The sequence below is a fragment of the Nycticebus coucang genome, chromosome 2 (genome assembly GCF_027406575.1).
Source record: "Nycticebus coucang isolate mNycCou1 chromosome 2, mNycCou1.pri, whole genome shotgun sequence".
Taxonomy (NCBI): Eukaryota; Metazoa; Chordata; class Mammalia; order Primates; family Lorisidae; genus Nycticebus; species Nycticebus coucang.
In genome coordinates this window covers 40,527,614-40,549,568 of record NC_069781.1, presented here as the reverse complement: position 1 = coordinate 40,549,568, position 21,955 = coordinate 40,527,614, and the positions used below count along the sequence as shown (strand labels likewise).

Here is a 21,955-nt window from a genome sequence, read left to right as displayed (position 1 = left end):
GAGACTGCATTTGGAGATAGGGCCTTTAAAGAAGCAATGACATTACAATGAGGACTTGTCCTTAAAATAAATCCTTGGACAATGTGACACTTACAAGTCCTCCACATGCCATGCTATGTAAGCTAGGGTAACCCTGGCTGCTGTAACAAATAAGCCCCACACTTCACTGGCTTTTTACAAAAGATCTTTACTTCTTGTTCATGGACTAATCGGTGAAAGGACAGTCTGCATAGAGGATGATTTTCCCTACATGGTGATTCCAGGACCCAAACTCTTTACATCTTGTGACCCCACTTCCTCAGAGCCTTAGAGTCTACCCAGCAGGAGAAGCAGAAGGTAGAAAACACACACTCCTTGACCGTCTTGACCCAGAAGGGGCACATATCCTTTCTGCTCTCATTCCATGGGTGAGACCTGATCCATGCTCCTGGATCCAGTGTGGCTAGGAAATAGAGGATCCCAGCTGGGAAGACCCCTCCCAGCAACAGCCTTACTTTATGGAAAAGGGGGCAGGAATACTTGGTAGACAGTGGGCCCGTTCTGCCACATGGGAGGTCAGTTCTGAAACTGCCCTGTATCCAAGAGAATCTGGAAACTAGCCAGGGGTGCTAGTTTATTGCTGTGATCCAGAGTCCTAGTTTATTGCCTGTAATAATTTTTACAGCCAAAGGGCCATAGCTGCTGGGCAAAGCTCCGAGGAGGCCAGTGCCCAGAGCAGGGGCTGAAAGGCCCACAAGGGCCTGGGGAGAGAAGTAGGAGAGAAGGTCCTGCTTTAGCAGCGTGAGAAGGGGAGGAAGAGAAGCCGCAGAGACAGCAGTGTCTGGAACGAGGGAGACAGCTGCCTGCCTGCTTTTGTTGCCCGGGTAAATATTTGACTCTGTGTTTGCCTTTTCTCTGGGCTTTTGGGTACAAGAACTGGGAAGAACACCAGCTCATCAGCAGCAATCGTCACCAGGAGCTGGAGGAGCCCAGAGCACAGTCCAGAGAAGCTTCCTCTGCCAGCAAAGTACCCACCGGGGCGACAGGTTGGTGCTTCTCCACCAAGATGCTTCCCGAAAACACAAGGTGAGCTGTAAGAGGCAGATCTGAGACAAGTCGCCCTGAACAGCCCGCATTTCTGGCAGCCGTCTTTATTGTTGTGATTAACGGAAACTTGAGAAAGGCATCAGCTAATCTGTCGGCAGGCTGGCTTGGAGGAAGGAACCATACAGAGGTTATGGGTCAGGGAATAGGTTTCTTTCCTCTTCAGTTCAGAGACACAGAGTAGAGTGGGTAGAACCCAGATGCATTGTTAGAGGACCTGGGTTCAAATTCCAACTCTGCAGTTTTAGGTAAATATTAAAGCCTCAGTTTCCTCATCTATCAATCAGGTATAACACTGTCTGTCCATCTAATCCACAGTTTACAGGACTGGCGATCAGTCCTTAATTCCCAGGTAGCAGAAATTAAGAACCCTTACCCCAACTGTTAAATGTTTAAGACACAAGAACTGAAAAGATTACCACAAAATATAACAAAAAATAGAACAACTGTCTTCTGATTGGAATAAATACTAGGTAGGACAAAAGAGAGGATGGGAGACACAGCAACAAAGACAGGTGTAATGAGAGTCACTCAGAAAAGGAGGTACTTGGAGCCCCACCAGCCCCGCCTCGTCCCCCAGACAGCCTACCACTTCATCTGGATTTCATTTTTGGAAAAAATTTGCTTTCTCTCATGGAATTCTCAAAGCCCTGTACAAAGAACCTGGTGTACAAGTTCACTCTTAAACCTTTACAGGCTCCTGGCATTCTCCTGTCTTCCCTCTGAGAGTGCTCAGACAAGCTTCTTAATGTTTTAGTGCCTCGGTTTTCTCATCGGTGAAATGGGGTGATAATAGTACCTTTCTCAGAGGGCTGGTATAAAAATAAAATTAGCTAATGTACATCCTTTAAAACATTGCGTGGCACATAGTAGGCCCTCAAGGTGTGCTAGCTTTCCATCAATTCATTTAGGAAACATCGGTGAGCACCTACTGTTGCCAGAGGTCAGGCCAGGAGCTGGGCACCCAGAGCTGAGTGAGAAGGGTCCCATTCAGTGGGGGACACAGACTGAAAAGCCAGAGCCTGACAGTAGGCTGGCAGCTGTTCCAGTGGGGTGTGTCCCAAGCAGGCTATCATTTCAATCCAGAAGTGACTAAACTAAGCCCCATGGTCCTCTGAGCGTCAGGAGCCACAGCAGGGCATCAGAAGAGGCTGGAAGCTGGGGAGGGCAGCTGGGCCATTGTGGACACAGGCGCAGTACTCTGGGCCCCCCTTCCTGCAGTACTGATGTATGAGACTGGCCACAGGGCCAAGTGTGGCAGCCGTACTAGCTACTGGTTAACCAGATGAGGAACTGCCATCCACTCTCAATCAAGGGTAGGCCAAAGGCCAGGGACACTTGAGGCCAGAAACTCCTGAGACCAGGGACCTCTGCTTGGCTGAGCGTGACTATGTTTGGCCTTGTGCTGTGCTGGGGGGATGTCAGGCTATGAGGGACAACAGAGGTTGCTGCTTCTCATCTGGAGAAAGGCTCCCTAGAGACCCTGGGGACAGAGGAGCACAGAGACGCAGAGTCTGAGGAGGTAGAAGCACACCAGAGAAAGTCCCCTCCCAGCTCTGCAAAAGGGAACACTCCTCTCTTTTGTCAGGGCCATTACAAGCAGGGAAGGGCCAGGGAAGAAGCGTTACTTTTTGGGTATGGAGGCCAGACACTTGACTCTTGTATCTACTCTTCTCAGCACCCTGGAAGAGGGGCATTGGATCTATTTTCAGGATGGGAAGAGTAAGGCCTAGAGAGGGGCATAGCTTACTCATGGCCACACAGCTTCTATACCACGGAGCCGGGTCTGGCTGTCAGGTCTGCCTGGCTCCAAAGCCCCTGCTTTGCCCACTGGCCCCTGCTGACTCGGTGAGACAGAAGGGTTGGCCTGGGAAGACCAGTGTTCCCACCACTGAAAATGCCTAATGGGGCTTCATGGTGCCCCATGGGGTGGGGTGAGGGAGGGCCCAGAGGCATTCACACCCTGGATGGGTGAATTTCAGAGGCTTGAGTCTGTGGTTCCATGACCAGGAGTAGATGAGAGCGGACAGGATGTGTTGCTCAGCCATTGACAGGCCAAGTATACAGTGTGGCCTATGTCTCCCTCCCTCCTCTCCTCCATCCCTTCCTCCCCTCATTCATTCCACAAGTACTGACACGCATTTATTATGTACCTTGCAAGTCTCAAGTCCAGAGGCCCAGGGTTGGGGGGCAGGGGTGGATGGCTGGAGCTCAAAGTTGAGTAAAACATGTTTCTAGCTTTTGAAAAGCCCATGACCTAAAAGTAAGAGATTAGACATGAAAAATGCCCTTACTCCATGATGCAGACTTGGTGAGTGCTGAGAGCACTGCGGGCTGAGCTCAGAGGTCCTGGGGAGGCACCGGGGGAGGAGGGGCCGGGGCTGGGAGGAGCGCATAAGTGATAAGGTCTGATCTAAACTTTCCAAATGACCTCACTTGCTGTTTACACATCCCAGCATGTTGGACCCATGTGTAGGGTCCAGCAGTGCAAAGACACATACTTGCTGAATGTGTCATCAAGCCAGGGGCCTCGTGAGTGGATGGGACCCTGTCAATCATCTGATAGTCAAGTTTGTTTGTTTGTTTTTTCCAAATGGTTGCAATCCATTAGTGGGTTGTAAAATTAATTTTAGTAGTTATGACCAGCATTTTACAAAGTGAAATGGGACAGAATAAAAATTTGAATCAAATTAGGAATATCAAGAGTATTTTTTTGTGAAATTTCTTAAACACATGCATGCACACGTACACAAGTCTGAAGTGGATCATAGCCGTAAGTGTGTCTTGTGCATAACTGTGATCTATAGTCGGTGTGGTTCAATCTCATTTTACAGAGCAGGAAAAAAGAACTTACACAAGGCAGAGCATAGGGAGAAGAGGGTAGGGTTGGACACTGGCTTTCTCCCGTGTTCTTTCCTCTAAACTTGTCTTTCAATCAGGGGTCCTCAAACTTTTTAAACAGGGGGCCCATTCACTGTCCCTCAGACCGTTGGACTATCGTTTAAAAAAAAAACTATGAACAAATTCCTATGCACACTGCACATATCTTATTTTGAAGTAAAAAAACAAAATGGGAACAAATACAATCGCACCCACTCATGTGGCCTGCGGGCCACAGTTTGAGGATGCCTGTAGCATATTGTTCACTTCAGTCCTCCAAACTTGAACGTCTGCATGACTTTAGACCACACCCAGTGCCAGGGTCATTTTGCTCAGTGATGTGCTGGGAAGTATGTAATCACTGACTCCGTGAAAACAAGTATGCATATGTTTATTATAAATTATACTGATATAACAGATATAGTGCACATAACTTACAAATAATGAAATATACACTCTCTGTATTGCAAATTCCACATGGCCAATTAATTGTCACAGAAAGCTTTCATTGACTTTTGCTGAACTGACATCTGTAGCTACTCATGATTGCCGTGGGTGAAGGAGCATAGCTTTGACATGAATGTTAGTTGACATTTAGATTGACATTAATGAGTAAGAAAAATGTGAAGCAACAGTCAAGATGTAACTCAGAACTTCACTCATTCATCAATTGATAGGAACTACTGATACTTTGCTAAGTGAGATAAAAGTTTTTTGAATTCTCAAAGAGCATCTTCTCAATTCTTTTCGCTACTCACAATGCAATGGCTGCAAACATATGTTTTTAAATCTGCATTGATAGCATTTCCTCCATTATATAGACAATCTACAAAATGATACATTGAGCCCTGATTGGTAGTGTTTGCTGATTTCCATGGTGTAAACACTCCCACGATGGCTCACGTCAAGTGTGCTGGGAGCCCCAGAAAGGAGAAGTCTCTGCACAAGATTGCTGGCACATATTTAAGACATGAGTCCTCACCAGCCCTGTCCTACAGACAGTGAGGGCTGGAAAGGACAGAGAATGTGGTCTTGTCCTTCCCCCCAAATGAAAGCATTATAGATGGAGAGATGATACTTCTTACCTCCTGGGGAGCCACTTTGGAATCATCATGTGAGTTGAGTCATGGTCAACCCCTACAGTTTGGGGTACACTATGGTTGGTCTCAACACCACTTGTAAGGCCAGCTAGCTCCCAGGACTCATCCCCACTTCTACCCTACTATAAATCTCTCCTGCCCCATTAGCCCACAGTGGATCCTAAGTGAGCTTCTTGACCTTGGCCATGGAGAGCAAAGTCTGAAGGCTGATTTCCTGTGAAGTTAATGACACTTCAGTCTCAGGGCCCTTCACTCACACAGGACACTTTCAAAGCTGTGGGAGGGTGGGAGAAACCCTAGTTAAGTGTTTACATGGTCATGTGTCTCCCATAAAATGTGAACAAGAAGATATTTTTATAGTTTTACTTAAAAAGGATGTTCAAGTTATACAGGCTTAGGGCCCCCACAGGACCAGAATCTGCCTCTGACCTGTCAGGAAGAAATTAGAGAGTTAGTTCCAGCTAGCAAGGAAGCTGAATAATCAAGCTTGAGAAAGAAATACGGAAGAGGATTATCCACTTAGGGAAGACACACCGCAGGTGAGCAGCCCTGGCTCTGAGAAAGTAAAGTTAAAAAAGACCAGTTTGATCTTACAAGCCAAACTCCTGACAGACAAGTTCAAGGGTAAAGGGTCACTGACTGCAGCAGTGATTGTTGATGAGAATGTGATTTTTGGCCATTTTTCAGGACCAGGCAATTCAATGGCACCTGTGCCAGCTCAGTGGACATGGAGCTCTTCCTCCATTATTCCCTCATCCCGTCAGTAAGTAAAGGCTGGGGAGGGAGGGAAGAGGGGGAGTGAGGCTGCTGCCACACATGGGCTCCCCAAAGAGACTGGAATAGGCTGGGGGGGGGGACATCAGATGAGTCTCCTTCTAAAACCTCTTACATTATGCACCAAAAACATAGGCAGAAGGTGGCTTTGAAGGGCCCAAGAGTCAGGGATACTGGCTTTTAGGGGAGTCAAAAAGGCTTTTATATTAATTCAATTAAATTAAGTGGGGGTAGGGGAAAGGGGATAGGGGTTCGTAAATTTAATTAAGAAACTCAATTAAATTAAGTGGGGGAAGGGGAAAAGGGAAAAGGGCTGGGAAATTCCCACCCAACGTGTAAGTTGCATGGGTATAGGGCACACTTCCTGGGTGAAGGACACAACTACAACTTGGACTTTAACTTTACAAGGCAAACTATGTAACCTAACTGTATGTGCCCCCATATTAGTCTGAGATAAATGTTTTTTGAAAAGGGAGGAAAGGACTTTTCTGAGGAAGTAGATGCAGCTGAGGTCAGTTGGCAGATGTAGTTAAGAATTTCAGACAGAGGGTTAAAAGTGCACACAAAGGCTCTGAAGGAGGGGAGAAGGGAGAGTTTGAGGAGCCAAGAAGGGCAGCGTGAGAGGGCTGGAGAACTGAGGCGGAGAATTGTGGAGGGGGGAGGCCAGGCAGAGCCCCATGGGTCTCCATGTTAAGGAGTTTTGCCTTCATTTATGTACAACAGGAAGTAGTGGATGTGTCTCCAGCATGATGGTGATGCATTAAGTTTGTTTTTAAAAGATACCCTGGCCCTCCTCATCTCTCCTTCTTTCTGGGCTATAATTGAGGAGGCGGAGGGTCAGGGAGGAGGATGCCAAGTAGAGGGAGGGTAATTGGTGGGACCTCACCTACTGTGCATATTGTATGAGTACATATCAAATATATTAAAAGAAGAGTATAAATGTTGAAACACAACAAGTAAATAAGTGAGGTGAAGGCTATGTTAACCAGTTGGATGTAAACATTCCAAATTGTATATAGAACCAGCACGGTGTACCCCATAAATGCAGTAACGTACAGTTATGATCTAATTGAAAAAGACTGAATTTGGACCCATCAGTCATTTATTCTCCTGAGTCCAGTGTCTCCTGACATTATACAAAAAGCCAAGTATGGTCTTTTTGACAATGGCAAAAGTGCATAGAATAAACAGTTAACTTGACAACTAAAAAAAAAAAAAAAGATACCCAGGTTAGAATGTGGAGATCAGGTTAGAGGTGGGTAAGAGAGGGGCAGAAAGACCAATTGAGAGACTGCTGCAGGGCTCTGTGAGAGGCAATTTTAGCTCATCCTAGATCAGCGGTTCTCAACAGGAACTGTATTAAAGGGCCGCGGTATTAGGAAGGTTGAGATGATGGTGGTCAACTCCAGGAGGTGGAAATAGCAAGACTTTGTAATGGGTTAGGGAGGTGAGGGGGAAGGAGAGGTGTGGAGGATGATGACTCTTGGGTTTCTAACCTTGCACACCTGAAAGGATGATGGTAGCTTCCACTCCCTAGTTAAGGAAAATGAGAGGAGATCCAGGTTTGGGGTAGATTAAGAAACAGGTCAGGGAAGAAAATTGTGAGTTCCATTTAAGATGTTCTGAAGCTTTGGGTAAAAGCTTTAAGAAGCTTTTAACTCATTAACTAAAAATGTCAACTGTGTGGTCAGATGTACAGTTTTGGAGCTCATGGACAAAGCCTTGGCTCAGTGTCAAGTTTATCAATGTCCATCAAAAGAATAGATGGGCTTACTGAGAAAGAGAAGGTCAGGTGAGGAGAGGAATGACCCTCAGACTGAGCTCTAAAGAACTCTCAATCTAGGGGTTGGGTAAAGAATGATCCAGCAAAGAAGACTGAAAAGCAGAAAAGCATGGTTGACAGAGGCCCAGGGAAGAGAGTGCTTCAACTCTGTGGGCTGCTGAGAGATCAAGCTAGACTTGAGTTTAAAGTATATATGGGATTGTCACAAAATAGTCATTTCTGTCCTTGGCCATAGCTGCTTCAGGGGGATGATGGGGTACAAGCCAGGTTAGGGTACTGAGGAGCCAGTGAGGTAAAATAGAGACAGCAAGTGTAGACAGTCTTCAAGAAGTTTCTGGTGCTTGCTTCAGCAGCACATACACGAAAATTAGAATAATACAGAGATTAGTCTGGCCCCTGAGCAAGAATGACACACAAATTCACGAAGTGTTCCATATTTTTTAAGAACATATGCAGCACTAGAATGTTTATCACAGCTCAATTCACAATTGCCAAAATGTAGAATCAACCCAAGTGCTTATCAACACTTGAATAGGTTAATAAACTGTGGTGTATATATACCATGGAATACGATTCAGTCATAAAAAGATGGAGACTTTACTTCTTTTGTATTAACTTGGACGGAGGTGAACTACATTCTACTTAGTAAAGTACCACAAGAATGGAAAAGCAAGTATCCCACGTACTCAATACCAACATGAAACCAGTAGATGAACAAACACATGCCCACACAGGAGAAAAACAAAATTAAACTCCAGCGGTGGGGAGCAGGGAGGAGGGTGGCGGGTTGGTGTGCTCGCATCTAACAGGCACAACTTAGGGGTATATGGCACACCTCCTGGGTAAGGGGCATAACTACAACTTGGACTCTATTTAACAAACGCAAATAACATAACCTCATTGCCTATACCCTCATATTAATCTGAAATTTTAAAAAAGAAGAAGTTTCTGGTGAAGGGAAGAGAGAAAAGGGTATTGAGTGTGACAGAACAGGACTGAATCCACAGGAAAAAAATCAAAGAAGGATTTGCAACTTTACAGCTACTGCTTTTTTTTTGAGACAGAGTCTCACTATGTCGTCCTCAGTAGAGTGCTGTAGCATCATAGCTCACAGTAACCTCATGCTCTTGGGCTTAAGTGATTCTCTTGCCTCAGCCTCCCAAGTAGCTGGGACTATAGGTGCCCACCACAGCAATAGCTGGTGCCTGGCTATTTTTTTTTTTTGTAGGCCTGGGCCGGGTTCAAACTCATCAGCCCCAGTGCACGTAGCTGGCGCCGTAACCACTGAGCTACGGGAGCTGAGCCACTACTGCCTTTTTATAGATGAGGAGACTGGGGCTTAGGGAGGTTAAGTCTCCCTCCCACTTAGTATGAGATGTGAAATTCAAGGCGTTGGAGACTGTTGAGGGCAGCACAAAGGAAAGCTCAGTACAGAACATTCTGGCAGCTCAAGGGTACATGCAGCCAGCCCCTGCCCCTAAACTCTGGAGTTTGAGGTGTCACACTTTGCTCACCCACACAGTCACTTTCAGAGAGGGCCCTGAGGCCACTCTGGGGATGAACGTGCCCACTGACTCTCTCATCTTCTCTGCTTCTAGCTCTTCATCATTTTGGTCTTGTCCTTCCTCCAAAGACGAGAGCATCGTAGACAGAGAGATGATACCTCTTACCTTCTGGGGAGCCACTTTGGAATCATCATGTGAGTTGAGTCAGGGTCAACTCCTATAGCTTGGGGAACCCTGTGATTGGTGTCAACACCAACTGGAAGACCAGTATCTCCCAGGACCTACACCCATCATGCACAGCCCTGCCCCCTCTGGGCCCCAATCCAACCAAAGCTCTCAGAGTTCAGAATAGGCTTCTCAGCTATCCCAGTCCTCGGCACTGGCCCAGATATACCATGAGTCCCATCTTGAGGAGATTCAGACCATTATGGCAAAGGCCTTCCTGCCTTCAGGACTGTGGCTACCTCAGAGGCAGGAGGGGGAGAGCTCCTGTGAGTGCAGGCAGCAAGCCTTCTGGTTGGGTGATACCACAATTCATGCACAGGCCATCCTGCTCCATGAAGGGAACTGCTAGGCCCTTTCTAGTGTTGCCATTCTGAGTCTCTGCACCCTTATCTATATTTTTGCTCAAGTTCTAATTGTTCACCTTCAAATCATCACCGTGATGCAGTGAACATTTATTTCACACTGTGTGTCACCCGGACACTGAGCCATTTGCTTCAGCTGCATTATGTTGACAAACCTTTTTGTCAGTTTTGCATGGTGAAGGTTGTTATCCTCATGTCATGGATAAGACAAGTGAGCCTCAGAGAGGTGAAGTGACCTGCCCAAGGCCACACAGCTAACAAGTGACAAGAGGTTTAACCCAGATGAGTTTGATATTCTCTGTGTCCCCTCTGCCCCCAGTATTATTGAGCAGGCTCAAGCTATGTACACGTTGAGGTTTTAGATTATGGAGAAGGGAGAAGGAGCCCAAATGTCAGTTCTGAAACAAAGGTGACATAAGCTGCAGGTGAGAGATTCATTCTGGACACTACCCACAGGAGAAGTCAGCCCTTCCCAAGCTGCCAGGTCTAAGACACATTGACTGAGGCACAGAAAAGACTGAAGCTGATGAATAAAGACCTTCGTTCTTCCTGGCATTTGGCATGCAGATGCTGGTACAGAACTTTCTAAGAAGTACTAGGCTCATAGCAATTACATTCAATTGCTTTGAATTAAATTCATGATGGCACAATTGACTTGTTCTGTGGCCACTTTCCCATCAAACCAATTGACTTGTTCTGTGGCCACTTTCCCATCAAACCCCTGCTATTCTGAGTGATTCTGGCCCACCATCTTCACGAAGTAGTAACCCTCAAGTGTGCTACTATGCAGCTTATCAAGTAGTTTGTCATTTACTGTCCAAAATGACTTTATGATGTGATCAGAATAGGGGTTTCTATCTCTGTTTTGAAGATGGGGAAATTGAGTCTCATATAACTCTTAAGTGCTATAGGTGATGTCTTGATTAGGATTCAATTCAGCTCAACAAAAATGCATGTCCACACACCTGCACTGAGTGACTACTTTTTTCAAGGTCCTGTGCTAGGTGCCCAGCCCAGAGGAGTTTAGAGTTCACTAAGCAAGTGGTAACACAAAGGAAGGTGTGTTGAAATAGGGCCATGCACTTACTGCTGAAGGAAAACAGATGAGGAAGCCCAACTGTGAGCGGGTGACCAAAGAGGCTTCTAAGAAGACACGCTCTTTCAGCCGATCCTTAAGGGGGATGACGACTGAGCCATATAGGATCCCCTGCCTGCAACACCTGGCTCTCCCTGCCTTCCTGAGATTTTATTAAGACCCAGTTTAGCTGGACCATTTCATTGGAAGAAGTTTTGCTCTTCTCCCAAATGCAATTGCTTACTCTGACCCAGACAAAGCTCTCTTGGTTAGAAGAAATAGATACCCACTCTAGCTTGTTTACACTAAAGGATAACAGGATTTTTTATGAAGTTACAGAGATCTCACAGAAGCCAGTAAGATAGGACTCATGGGAACTGATCTCTTAAGATGGGAATCTCATTCTTTCTCTTTCCTTCTGCCCTTCTGTGTCATGGGAGCCCCCTTAGCACAATTTTGTCATTTTCTTCTCTGCCATCTGAGTTAGGACTTCCACTTCCTTATAGCTTTGGCTTTCCTCTAGCATTGACTCTTATCTCAAGTTGGTATGACCTTCCAGACCAAGGCCATGATAGCTAACTGGCTCATATCCTCAATGGTCACAAATCCAAGATGTAAGACTAGACACCTGATCAGCCTGTCCGAATACAGGTGGTCACCTATAACCCAGTCAACTGTGGCCAGGAAGGCATGATTATATGGGAGCAGGAGGGCAAAATTTTACTTCCACCCTTTCAGGGTTTATCGACTGGATCTGAGAATTAAATTTCAAATAAAGCTGCTGAGACCAACAGGGGAAGTGCATTCAAATTCATTTAAACAGAAGTTTTACATGAGATCCCTCATAAAGAAAGAAGGCCCAAAGACATAGTTACGCGCTGAATTGGACAAAGAGTAGTAAGTTGTAAAAAAGGAACTAAATTAGGTGGGGAGACTAGAAGATAAAAGTTATTTTAATAAGGTCCATATATAATTTTCTTGGTCTCAACTTTCTGTCCTTCATGATAAAAATACTATTTTCCTTCCAAATAGGGAGGACACTTTCTACTCGGTAATCTCATCTCCTGTTTTTAAGAACAGCAGGAAGGTCAGAGGGATCTTTTTGTACCTATTGCTTTCTAAGTGCCTTTAACTCAAAATTGTCACTAGTCAGAGTGGCATATTTTGGAATGACACATTATCAGACTTTCTTCTTCAATCACGGGGTACCTGCCCAGGCAGTGACACCCAGCCCCTCGTCAGGGATGTTGGCTGGGGACAGGGCAGGCTCCCCCAAACCTGTCTGGGACACACTCCTTGTTTCAGTGTCTCAAATCATTGCTGTCTCTGTTCTAAACAAAACCTATCCCATTTTGCTTTGTCATGGATGCTGGGGTCCTTGGGTATGCCCTCATTAGGCTTGGAACTCTTTTGCGTAAGAGCTTTGTCTTCCTCCCTCAAGTACCCTGAATCCATGCCAGTCCCAGGCCTGGCACAGAGGGTCCCTGGAAATGTCAGCTGCAATGAATAACTCACTATCCCATAACCCCTCCTCAGAGGGGATTGCCATGCTGGAAATGACTTGCGGGAATGACTCAGAGCCATCTTCTGGCCTCACAGGCTGTTTCTGTTGTTCATAGGCCTCTGGACTTCGTGGGAACATTTAGTAACCGATGGTCATATGGAATCGCCTTTGGGGCCACAGCCAATAAGGTCATGTTCCTGTTCTCAGAGGGCTACCAGCCCCTGCAGGTCCCCCAGTGGGCCCAAGGTACTAGAGGCCGCCTCATGCCTGCTGGGAACCAGCTCTATAAATTCTTGCTCTCAGAGACCATACGGCCGCCTGTCTGGGATCAGGGATACACTTTGTGAACTGCCATGTTCTTCTCAACCTGTTACTTGCCTAAAATCAATTTCTAGCCCACAAAGCCTCTAAGCTTGTTTGTGGGGCTTTCCTCCAGAGTCAGAGGTCCTTTAGACGTGATGTAACAAAGGCTCAGAAAGTAGGTTCTTCCTCGCTTTGGGGGGTTCTTCCTCACCCCCAAAAGCTCTCTTGGGTCATACTCATGATATCAGTGAGCCCTAGGGCTCCTCAAAGAACAATGCTTTCTTCTTTGGCCCAGGGCTTCATCTTTCCGCATGCCTCATGCTGTACCTGAAAAAGCAACTCTAATTTCCAAGTTCAATGACCCCTAACACAATGACTCCCAACCTCTCTGATGGGCCTAGTTCTCTCTCATGGGCTCTAAGTCTGTATGATCCAATGCCTACCAAGAGCTCATTAGTCTTCAGGGAAAAACAAATTAAAACCAAAATGATAGACTGTTGCACAACTCTTAGTAGTATATGATTTGATAAGGTCCTGTTCCTGTTCTAAAGTCCTGTTCCTGCCTCTTCAGGTCCCAAGTGGGACCAAGGTACTAATGTACTAAGGTACAAATGTCCCTAGGGACATTTTGCCAAATGTTACATCCATGAAACTGTGACCACATCAGGTAATGAACCCCAGAAGATTCCTTATTGCCCTTTCTAACCTCTTCTTCCCTTTCCTCTCTTTTCACTGCCCATCAGCTCAGTTTGCATTTTCTAGAATTTTATATACATGGAATCACCCAGATGTACTCTTTTCTTTTTGGTCTGGATTCTTCCAGTCAGCATACTTGTCTTGAGATTCATATAAAACCTCATGTATTAGTAGTTCATCCTTTTTATTGCTAATTAGTATCCCCCTGTGTAGATATACCACTGTTTATCTGTTCACCTGTTGCCAGACATCTAATTCATTTCCACTTTTCACCATTACAAATAAAGTTGCTATGACCAGTTCTGTACAAGTCTTTGTATGTGCCCATGCTTCCATTTTTCTTGGGTAAATACCTATGAGTGAGTGGCTGGATTATACAGATAGTATAGTACATAGAGTATAGTAGATCATACTTCTTGAGAAACTGTCAAACTGATTTTCAAAGTGGTTGTACCATTTTTGTTACTACCATCATAAGGGCGTTCCAATTTCCCTACATCCTTGTCAACACTTGGTATGGCCAAGTTTTAAACATTTTTGTCACTTTAAGAGATGTGTAGAAGTGTTAATTTGCATTTTCATAATGACTAATGATGTTGAACTTGCTTTCATGTACTTATTTGTTATTTCTATGCCTCCTATTCTCTGCATTTTAATTTTCCTCAAATTTTCCTTCATTGGTGAAGTGCTCAAATCATTTTCCTGTTTTCCTTCATTGGTGAACTGTTCAGATCATTTTCCTATTTTTCAAAATTGGGTGGGGTTTTCTTTTGTTTTGTTTTCTTCTTAAGCCTTTTTTTCTTTCTTACTGAGTTTTAAGAGTTTTTTTATATCTTTGGGTATAAGTCCATTTTCATATACATATATGAATTTCAAATATTTTCTCCCAGTTTGTAGTTGAATTTTCATGCTCCTAACAAGTTTTTTTTGAAGAGCTGACATTTTAAATTTGGATGCAGCTCAACTTACTTTTTTTTCTTTTATGGTTCATACTCATGGTGTCATTTAAGAAATCTTTGCCTAAGCTGAGGTCATGCAGATTTTCTCCTATGTTTTTTCCAAAAGTTTATGTAGGCTTAACTTTTGTTTTTAGGTCTATGATACATTTTGATCATATTTAATTTCTTGCATAGAGTATGAATTTGATTTTTTCCTTTGGATAGACAAAGTGTTCTGGCACTATTTGCTACAAAGGCCTGTCTTTTGCCCACTGAGGTGCCTTTGCACTTTTGTTGAAAATCAATTGGGTACATATATGTGGGTCTATTTCTGGATTCTCTGTTCCCTCCATTGTAAACTATCTTGGTACCAATACCACACAGTCTTGATTATTATAGATTTATAATGAGTCTTGAAATAAGGTGGTATTAGTCTTCCCACTGTTGCTTTCAAAGTTGTTTTTGCCAGTCTAGGTCTTTTGCGTTTTCATATGGATTTTAGAATAATTTTGTCAATTTCTCCAAAAAGTTCTGGGATTTTTGACTGGGATTACATGGCATTTATAGATCATTTTGAGGAGAATTGTTATCTTAACATATTGAGATTTCCGATTCATAAACACAATATATCTCTCCATTATTTAGAATTCCTTTAATTTCAGCAGTGTTTTACAGTTTTCAGTTATTAGCTCTTTATCTTTTGTCACATTTACATTTATTTCATAATTTAATTTAATTTTGATTGCTTGTTGCTAATGTATAGAAATACAGTTGATTCTTATATATTAATAATCTTGTATCTTGCAGATAAACTCATCTATTAGTTCTAGTAGTTTTTAAAAAAACATTCTGTAGTATTTTCTACATAAAGAGTCATGTCAGTTATGAATTAAGGGAGTTTTACTTCTTGTTTTCCAATCCACGACTCATTTTTTTTCTTGCCTAATTGCATAGGATAGAATTTCCAGTCCAGTGTTGAATGTAAGTGCTCAGATCAACCATCCTTGTCTTATCCCTCATCTTAGGAAGAACGTTCTTTTTTAATCACTGATTTTGAACAATTATGTTATGATTTATCTTAGAGCGATTTTCTTCATGTTTCTTGTGCTTGGGGTTTGTTGAGTGTGAATGGGTCTCGCATTTTTTTTTTTTTTTGCGGTTTTTGGCCAGGGCTGGGTTTGAACCTGCCACCTCCAGCATATGGGGCCAGTGCCCTACTCCTTTGAGCCACAGGTGCCGCCCGGGTCTCTGCATTTTAATTTTCCACAAATTTAGAAAAATGTCAGCCATTATTTCTTCAAATGTATTTCCTTCCCCTTTCGCCTTGAGAATGCCAACTACATATTTATTAGGCCACTGAAGTTGTAGCACAGTTAACTGATGCCCTATTGCTTTTTTAAAAACTTTCTTTTTATGGTAAAATATTTATAACATAACATTTTCCATTTTAACCATTTGAAGTGTACAATTCAGAGCCATTAATTGCATTATATGTATTTCCAAAACATTTTCATTGTCCTAGTCATAAATTCTCACTATTAAGCAGTGATTTCCTTTTCCCCTTCCTTCATTCTTGGTAACCTCTACTCTATTTTCTACCTCTGTGAATTTACCTATTTGAGCTATTTCCTTTCAGTGGAAGCACGCAGTGTTTGTCCTTTTGTGCCCGGCTTCCTTTCACTTGGCGTGTCTTCAAGGGTCAGTTGTGTCACAGCATGCATCAGAGCCTCATTCCTTTCTGCAGCTGGTACTCCACTGTATGAGCAGGTACATTCATCTGCCAATGGACACATGGGCTGTTTCATCTTTTGGTTATTGTAAATAATATTGCAATGACATTGCTGTACAAACATGTTTGAGTCCCCACTTTAAATTCTTTTGGTTATACACCTAGGTGTGGAATTTCTGGGTCACTTGCTGAGCCAAAGCCACGTTTATTTGTTTGAGGACAGGCACACTGTTTTCCACAGTGGCTGTACCATTTTACATTTCTACCGGCGGTATGCAAGAGTTGCAGTTTCAACACATTCTAGCAAACACTTGTTTTCTGTGTTTGTGTTTTGATTATAATCATCCTACCAAGTGTGAAGCAGTATCTCGTTGTCATCTTGATTTGTCCCAATGACTAATGGCACAGAATATCTTTTCATGTGCTTATTGGCCATTTGTAGATCTTCTTTGGAGAAATATCTATTCAAGTCCTTGCCCATCTTTTAATTGAGTTGTTTGTCTTTTTGTTGTTGAGTGGTAGGATTTCTTTATGTATTCTTTATGTTAAACTCTCATCACATATACAATTTGCAAATATATCTCCTATTCTGTAGGTTGTCTTCCCATTTTTTGATAATACCCTTCAATACATAAAAGTTTAAAATTCTAATGAAGTCCAAATTTTGCCTGTGCTTTTGATGTCATGAGGTTTTTCAGTCTGGCTGGTGAGAGCAGACAGTATTCCTGACCCTGTGTGAGTTGCAGGCATGGTTACCGCTAATCTTTTCAGGTGGTTCTTTCCTTGGCCTTGGGTAGTTTCCTCATACAACTGTGCTGTTCAGAACTCAGCTGAAGACTCAAGGGGAACCCTCTGCAGATGTGTGTCTCCCAGAATTCTCTCTCCATGCAGCTCTGTCCTACTGGGACTGCTCCTGCAAACTGTCACTGTCTTTGTCTTCTTAGTTCCATCTCCTCAACTCAGGGGGCTGCAGGACTCTGCCTGGGCTCCCCCTCTCTGTATTGCATTCTGGGGTGAAGTGGGGAAATCGTAGGGCTCAGCTGTTTGCTTCCGCTCCTTACTGATCATTGTCCACTGCTGCCTGATGTCCAGTGTCTTGGAAACAGTTGTTTCATATATTTTGTCTTTTTGTTGTTGTTGTTTCAGATGAAAATGTAAATCCAGTGTGTTCTTTTATTTCTGTATTTTCAAGATCTCTTTATGCATTCATGATATCAATTTTTGTTCATTTTACCTTAGTTTTCATTTCTTTTTTTTCTTTTTTTAGACAGAGTCTCACTATGTCACCTTCAGTAGAGTGCTGTGGCGTCACAGCTCACAGCAACCTCCAACTCTTGGGCTTAAGAAATTCTCTTGCCTCAGCCTCCTGAGCAGCTGGGACTATGGGTGCTGCCACAATCCCTGGCTATTTTTTTGTTGCAGTTGTCATTGTTGTTTAGCTGGCCCAGACCGGGTTGGAACCCACCAGCCTGGGTATATGTGGCCAGCGCCTAACCGCTGACATATGGGCACTGCCTTAGTTTTCATTGCTAAAGTATTTTTCTTATATTTCTAATTTTTTCTGAGGTATTTAATCTATCTTATCAAAGCGTTTCTTCAATCACCTTTTTTGGTTTTTCACATTGTGACTTGTAGGTTCTTTGTTCATATATCTTATCATTGTTTTTATCTTTTTAGCTTATATTGAGATGTTAGACTACAGTGTTCATCTTTTGTATGGGCCTCTTTCTGGAGAGGTTTTGATTTCTAGTGATGGTTTTTGATTCCTTCTCCTTTTTTTTCTTGTAATAACTTTGAATGGAATTTGACTGTGATATTTTTCTGTGGCTCATTTTGAAATGAAATGAGTTTTCTTATAAATGTAAGAGGGAAGGCTGGGCCAGACATTATTTCTTGCTTTGTGGCTCTGGATTTCCCTCTTGTATTTTCTCAATGTGATTTTCTCTCTCTCTCTCTCATCATTATTATTATCTGTCACTCGTCCATGTCCCATCATCATCTACCTGTCATCTATCTATTTTTCTATCTATCTACTACCATCTATTACCTACTATTCTCTCTCCATCAATCTCCTCATCCCGTCTGAGCCATCTTCTCTTTCCCACTCTTGTCTGGACCCCCTATTTCCCAGGACAGGGGGTGGTTGACTGTGGCTCTTTCTGGCAAGAAAGAGCGATACAGATTTTGATTTCTATCACCTAGCCTTACGTTGCTAGCTTAGTGAATTCCAAGGCCCAGGCAACTCCAGCATCTTCAGATCCCACTGAGGTCTGCTCACACTCACCTAGGAATTGTGGCCTTTAGCACCGCACCCAGTTTCACCTGCTGTTTCAGCTTCAATTTCTATTTAATATCTTCTGGAAATTTTCAGTTCTTTAGTTCTCAGGCCTTTAGTTCTTGCTTCCCCTCTGCTGCCTGTCACTCAGATGTTGATCTTAAGTGGGTACCTGACTTGTAAATATTGTCTGCAAGTCCTTGGTTTCGCCATCCTGGTTGCTCTGCCTGCTTCTCTGGGTGGGGCGGGGGGGGGAGGAATTCAAAGGGATTAAAACATCTGCTGCTATAGCTACTGTTCTTGCAGCAATTATTTTCTTGTATTGCCCTTTCCTGCCAGCCCTCCACTACTCACCGCACATGTATACTGACTGGCCCACAACCAGTCATTGCCCAGCTTCTGTGTGAGGCCTGTCCTTCTGTGCCTACTTCTCTCCATTTCATACACTCCTACTTACATGGCATTGCCTATCCCTGTCAGCATCCCCAGGAAGCCTCCCCTCACAGCCAACCCCCGGGTGAGCTCAGTGGCTTCCTCTTGTGTGTTCCCACAGCATGTCGAATATGCCTCTGTTTCAGTACATTTCATACCTCTGACTTTCCCTCCTGTCATCCCTGTTGGACTGTCAGCATCTCAAGGCAAAAAGCTTTTCCATTCCTCCTGTCCTAAGTGCCTGGCCCAGGACCCAGCAAGATGACTTTGGTAAAGGTCATCTTGAATGATTAGATTTTTCTGGATCCTGTCAGACCATCCCAGAGCTAGTCAGTGGCAGAATTAGCATGTTTATTGCCTTATATATACAGTGCACTGTAGTTTAGAGAGGATTTTGCATGTAACATGGCACCTCTGCCTGTGTTGCCACAGTGTACTTGCAATACTTCACTCTCAGTCATTTTGTTTGCTCATTCGTTTGCTCATTTGTTTATTCATTGTGGTTCCATCTCCACCCATCATGCCGTGAGCTGGTCAAGTGTAAGGACTAAGTCTTCTTCATTTCAATAGTAAGCTCATACCCTGCCACAGACTAGGGACTAGAAAGCATGCGTTGTGTGAATGAATGAAAGACATTCATGCATTTTTCCCTGGCCGAGACTGGGTTTCTCTGCTCATCTCGCTGGGCCCCGAGGTCCTGACTGGAGGCCAGCATGCAGCACTGTGTCCTCCCTAAGATCCCCCTGCACCCATGGTAAGGGGACTCACAGTATCTCTGGTCCTCTCTCCCCAGCCTTTGTGCTTCTGATCGGAGGCTTCGAAGTCGGCCTGGCCTACTTACCCTTCTTTGCCTGCCTCTCATCAGAGTTCCGATTGGTCAGCTCCATCCTCGGCTTCTGCTACTCTCTGATCTGGTAAGATGGACTCTGCCTGCCCTTCCCCTTCTCTTTCAGCCATGGCTGAACTCTAGACAAAAGTCCGCAAGCAACCTGGTAGCTCCCCGTAGAGGACACCCTGCCTAGAACCAAGGCCCCAGGAGGGCAGGATGACTCGTTCAAAGTCTTGCTGCAGAACGAAGGCCCTGGAAGGCAGGGTGACTCGTCCAAGGTCTTGTTGCAGCCTCTTCTTGGGCCTGCATTTAAGGACTCTGGTCAGGTCGGCATTCTGTTTGCTTCATGTAAGGGTTTCTAGTGATTAGAATATTGGCAGAATTCATTTCTGTAAACTCTTGAGGCCCTCTCTGGGGGAAGCAGGAGCCCTGTTAGATGCTCCTTCTCAGCACTGTCATGGCTTTTGTCGAGAGCCTCAGAGCAAGTTCACCTGCCTTAGCTTGGCCTTGGGAGCCATCACAGAGTGAGTCTGGCCTCTCCATTTCTCTCCATGCCCCAGCAGTATCTTTCATGCATTTCCAGCCATACAAGACTCCTGCATTCCTTCATGCGTCCATTGATTCATTCAGTAACCATTCTATTACATCCACTAGGTGCTGGGAAGACCCTCATGGGCCACACATCCTGGCCTCTTTGTCTGTGTGTTTCTATTTCCTATGTGGATCCTCCATCTCCCAGGCTGGGGGATGATCATCCCTTCCTCCAGATGGAGAGCTTCTTGACTTTCACATTGAGCTCCATGCCCTCAGAGTCGGGCACCAGATCTAGTGCAGAGCTCGCACCAGGGAATGTTGTTGACTGGATAACCTGGGAATGTTTTTTTTCTCCAGTCACCCAGGCTCATTTCCTTGCCTTCAGCTCCCTTGCTGGGCTGCTTCACCATCCAGCAGTTTCCATGGGGCCAGCTGGGGTCCTCAGGCCCAGCTTGTCAGGGTAACAGACAAGGATCCCACAAGCAACTGACACATCAGTGGCTATGATTCTAAAGTTTTTAGGTGACTTGCTTTTTAGAAACTAAAACTGAGGGTATACTTGGTTAGATGTGCAGAATATCACCTTATCAGCCTCTGACAGGCTTTGAGCCAGGAGAGAGCAGGTGATGGGAATCGCTCAGCAGCTTGGGCACCATGGCTCAAGTTCAAATGGGACTGAGACAGGGTGTTGGAGGGTAAACCATGGAGGCCCCTGACTTCAAACTAGGGTTGACAGACAAGACCGTGCAGAGGCAAGAAAAGGCTTCAGCGATGGAGTCATGAGACCTGGATCGTGGTCTTGGCTCTGCCAGTGCCCCTGTGTATGACTCTGGATAAATCCATTTCCAACTCTGGGCTTCCATTCCCCGTGTGAATGATGAGGGAGAGAGGATGAGCTATCAGAGGGCCTTCCTCTTCTGCCCTCATGGATTCGGAGATGGTGCCCATGTGAGGCATGTTAGATAAATTTAGTGTGCACCCACTTTGGCATGAGCAGAGGAATGACAAGGGAGGGACATGCATGAGCCTTGGGAACCAGCCCTCTGAGGGGGACACATATGTCTGGGACGGTAGGACCTGTGCTGTTACACACAGACTGCTCCTGGGGCTGTGCAGGGAGGGCCCCTAGGGTCCTAAACCCTGATTCTGTTCCTGCAGGTTTGCCGTCACTATTCTTCAAGTCTCACAGTGTCCCCATGGGCCGGTAAGTCCTTATGACCTGCATTTAGGATATTCAGTACTATCACCGGGGCCATCGCTGTTTGATGCTAAATAAGCCTCTGTCCCTCTGTCACCCCACAGCCTCTGCTTCCTTGTGTGTGCGGAAGGGAAGTAGGAGTTGTTCACACTGCTTCCGTTTGTGTAGGACTCTGTGTTCATCCAGTGCTCAGCCACAGACAGACATTGTCTCATTTGAAACTCACAGCAGCCCCTTGGTGGGGAGCTCATCAGACCTATTTTACAGCGAGGAAAGTGAGACCCAAGTACATGAAGTAACTTGTAGGAAGCAGCAGCGTCAAGAATATTAAGGCCAGGCCTGGTGACTCTAAAGTTTGTCTTTTCCCACTGTACATAGCCCCAGTTTCTCTTTCTAAGAAATGGTAGATTTGGCCTAGATTTATCTTTTCCAACTTGTCATTCATCATCCTTCTCAGAGTTGGTGGAAACTGGTTCATCTCTTTAACCCTGGACCCCAGGAAAAAAATCAAGATGAGAGAGAGACATTGGGAGGTCATGTAGAAGTGCTACCACATGGGTTGGGGGACGCCCAGGTGTCCACCTGGACTAGGAGCCCACCAGAGCCTCCCTAAACCTTTCCCAGGCTTAATCACTGTGGGGATTACAGGGGTGATAGGGAGAGTCTGGCAGGGCAAGGCTGGGGTATGAGGCTTAGAGGCTGGGCCTTCCCTCCACCTCACTGCACTGGG

General features: G+C 44.7%; 1 protein-coding gene and 1 non-coding gene across 7 annotated transcripts in view; both read left to right on the top strand.

Moving 5' to 3' along the window:
* Positions 1-627: 627 nt before the first annotated feature.
* The window catches only part of LOC128569785 (stimulated by retinoic acid gene 6 protein-like), a 45,879-nt gene continuing 24,551 nt past the window's right edge, over positions 628-21,955 (top strand). For 3 of the 6 annotated variants that reach the window (XR_008375459.1, XR_008375458.1, XM_053568274.1), the window contains exons 1-6: positions 684-1,065; positions 5,751-5,826; positions 9,219-9,319; positions 12,407-12,537; positions 19,458-19,578; positions 21,186-21,231. Coding sequence is in view for 4 of the 6 variants with exons in the window: in XM_053568274.1 (XP_053424249.1) it covers positions 1,046-1,065; positions 5,751-5,826; positions 9,219-9,319; positions 12,407-12,537; positions 19,458-19,578; positions 21,186-21,231 (495 nt within the window). In the remaining 2 variants the exon portion in view is untranslated. Of the gene's footprint in view, positions 1,066-5,750; positions 5,827-9,218; positions 9,320-12,406; positions 12,538-19,457; positions 19,579-21,185; positions 21,232-21,955 lie in introns of all 6 variants that reach the window. The other 3 variants (XM_053568310.1, XM_053568291.1, XM_053568301.1) reach the window with 3 other exon arrangements.
* On the top strand, positions 7,958-8,061 carry LOC128580079 (U6 spliceosomal RNA). The gene has a single exon (XR_008378433.1). It is a non-coding gene; the product is annotated as a U6 spliceosomal RNA (small nuclear RNA).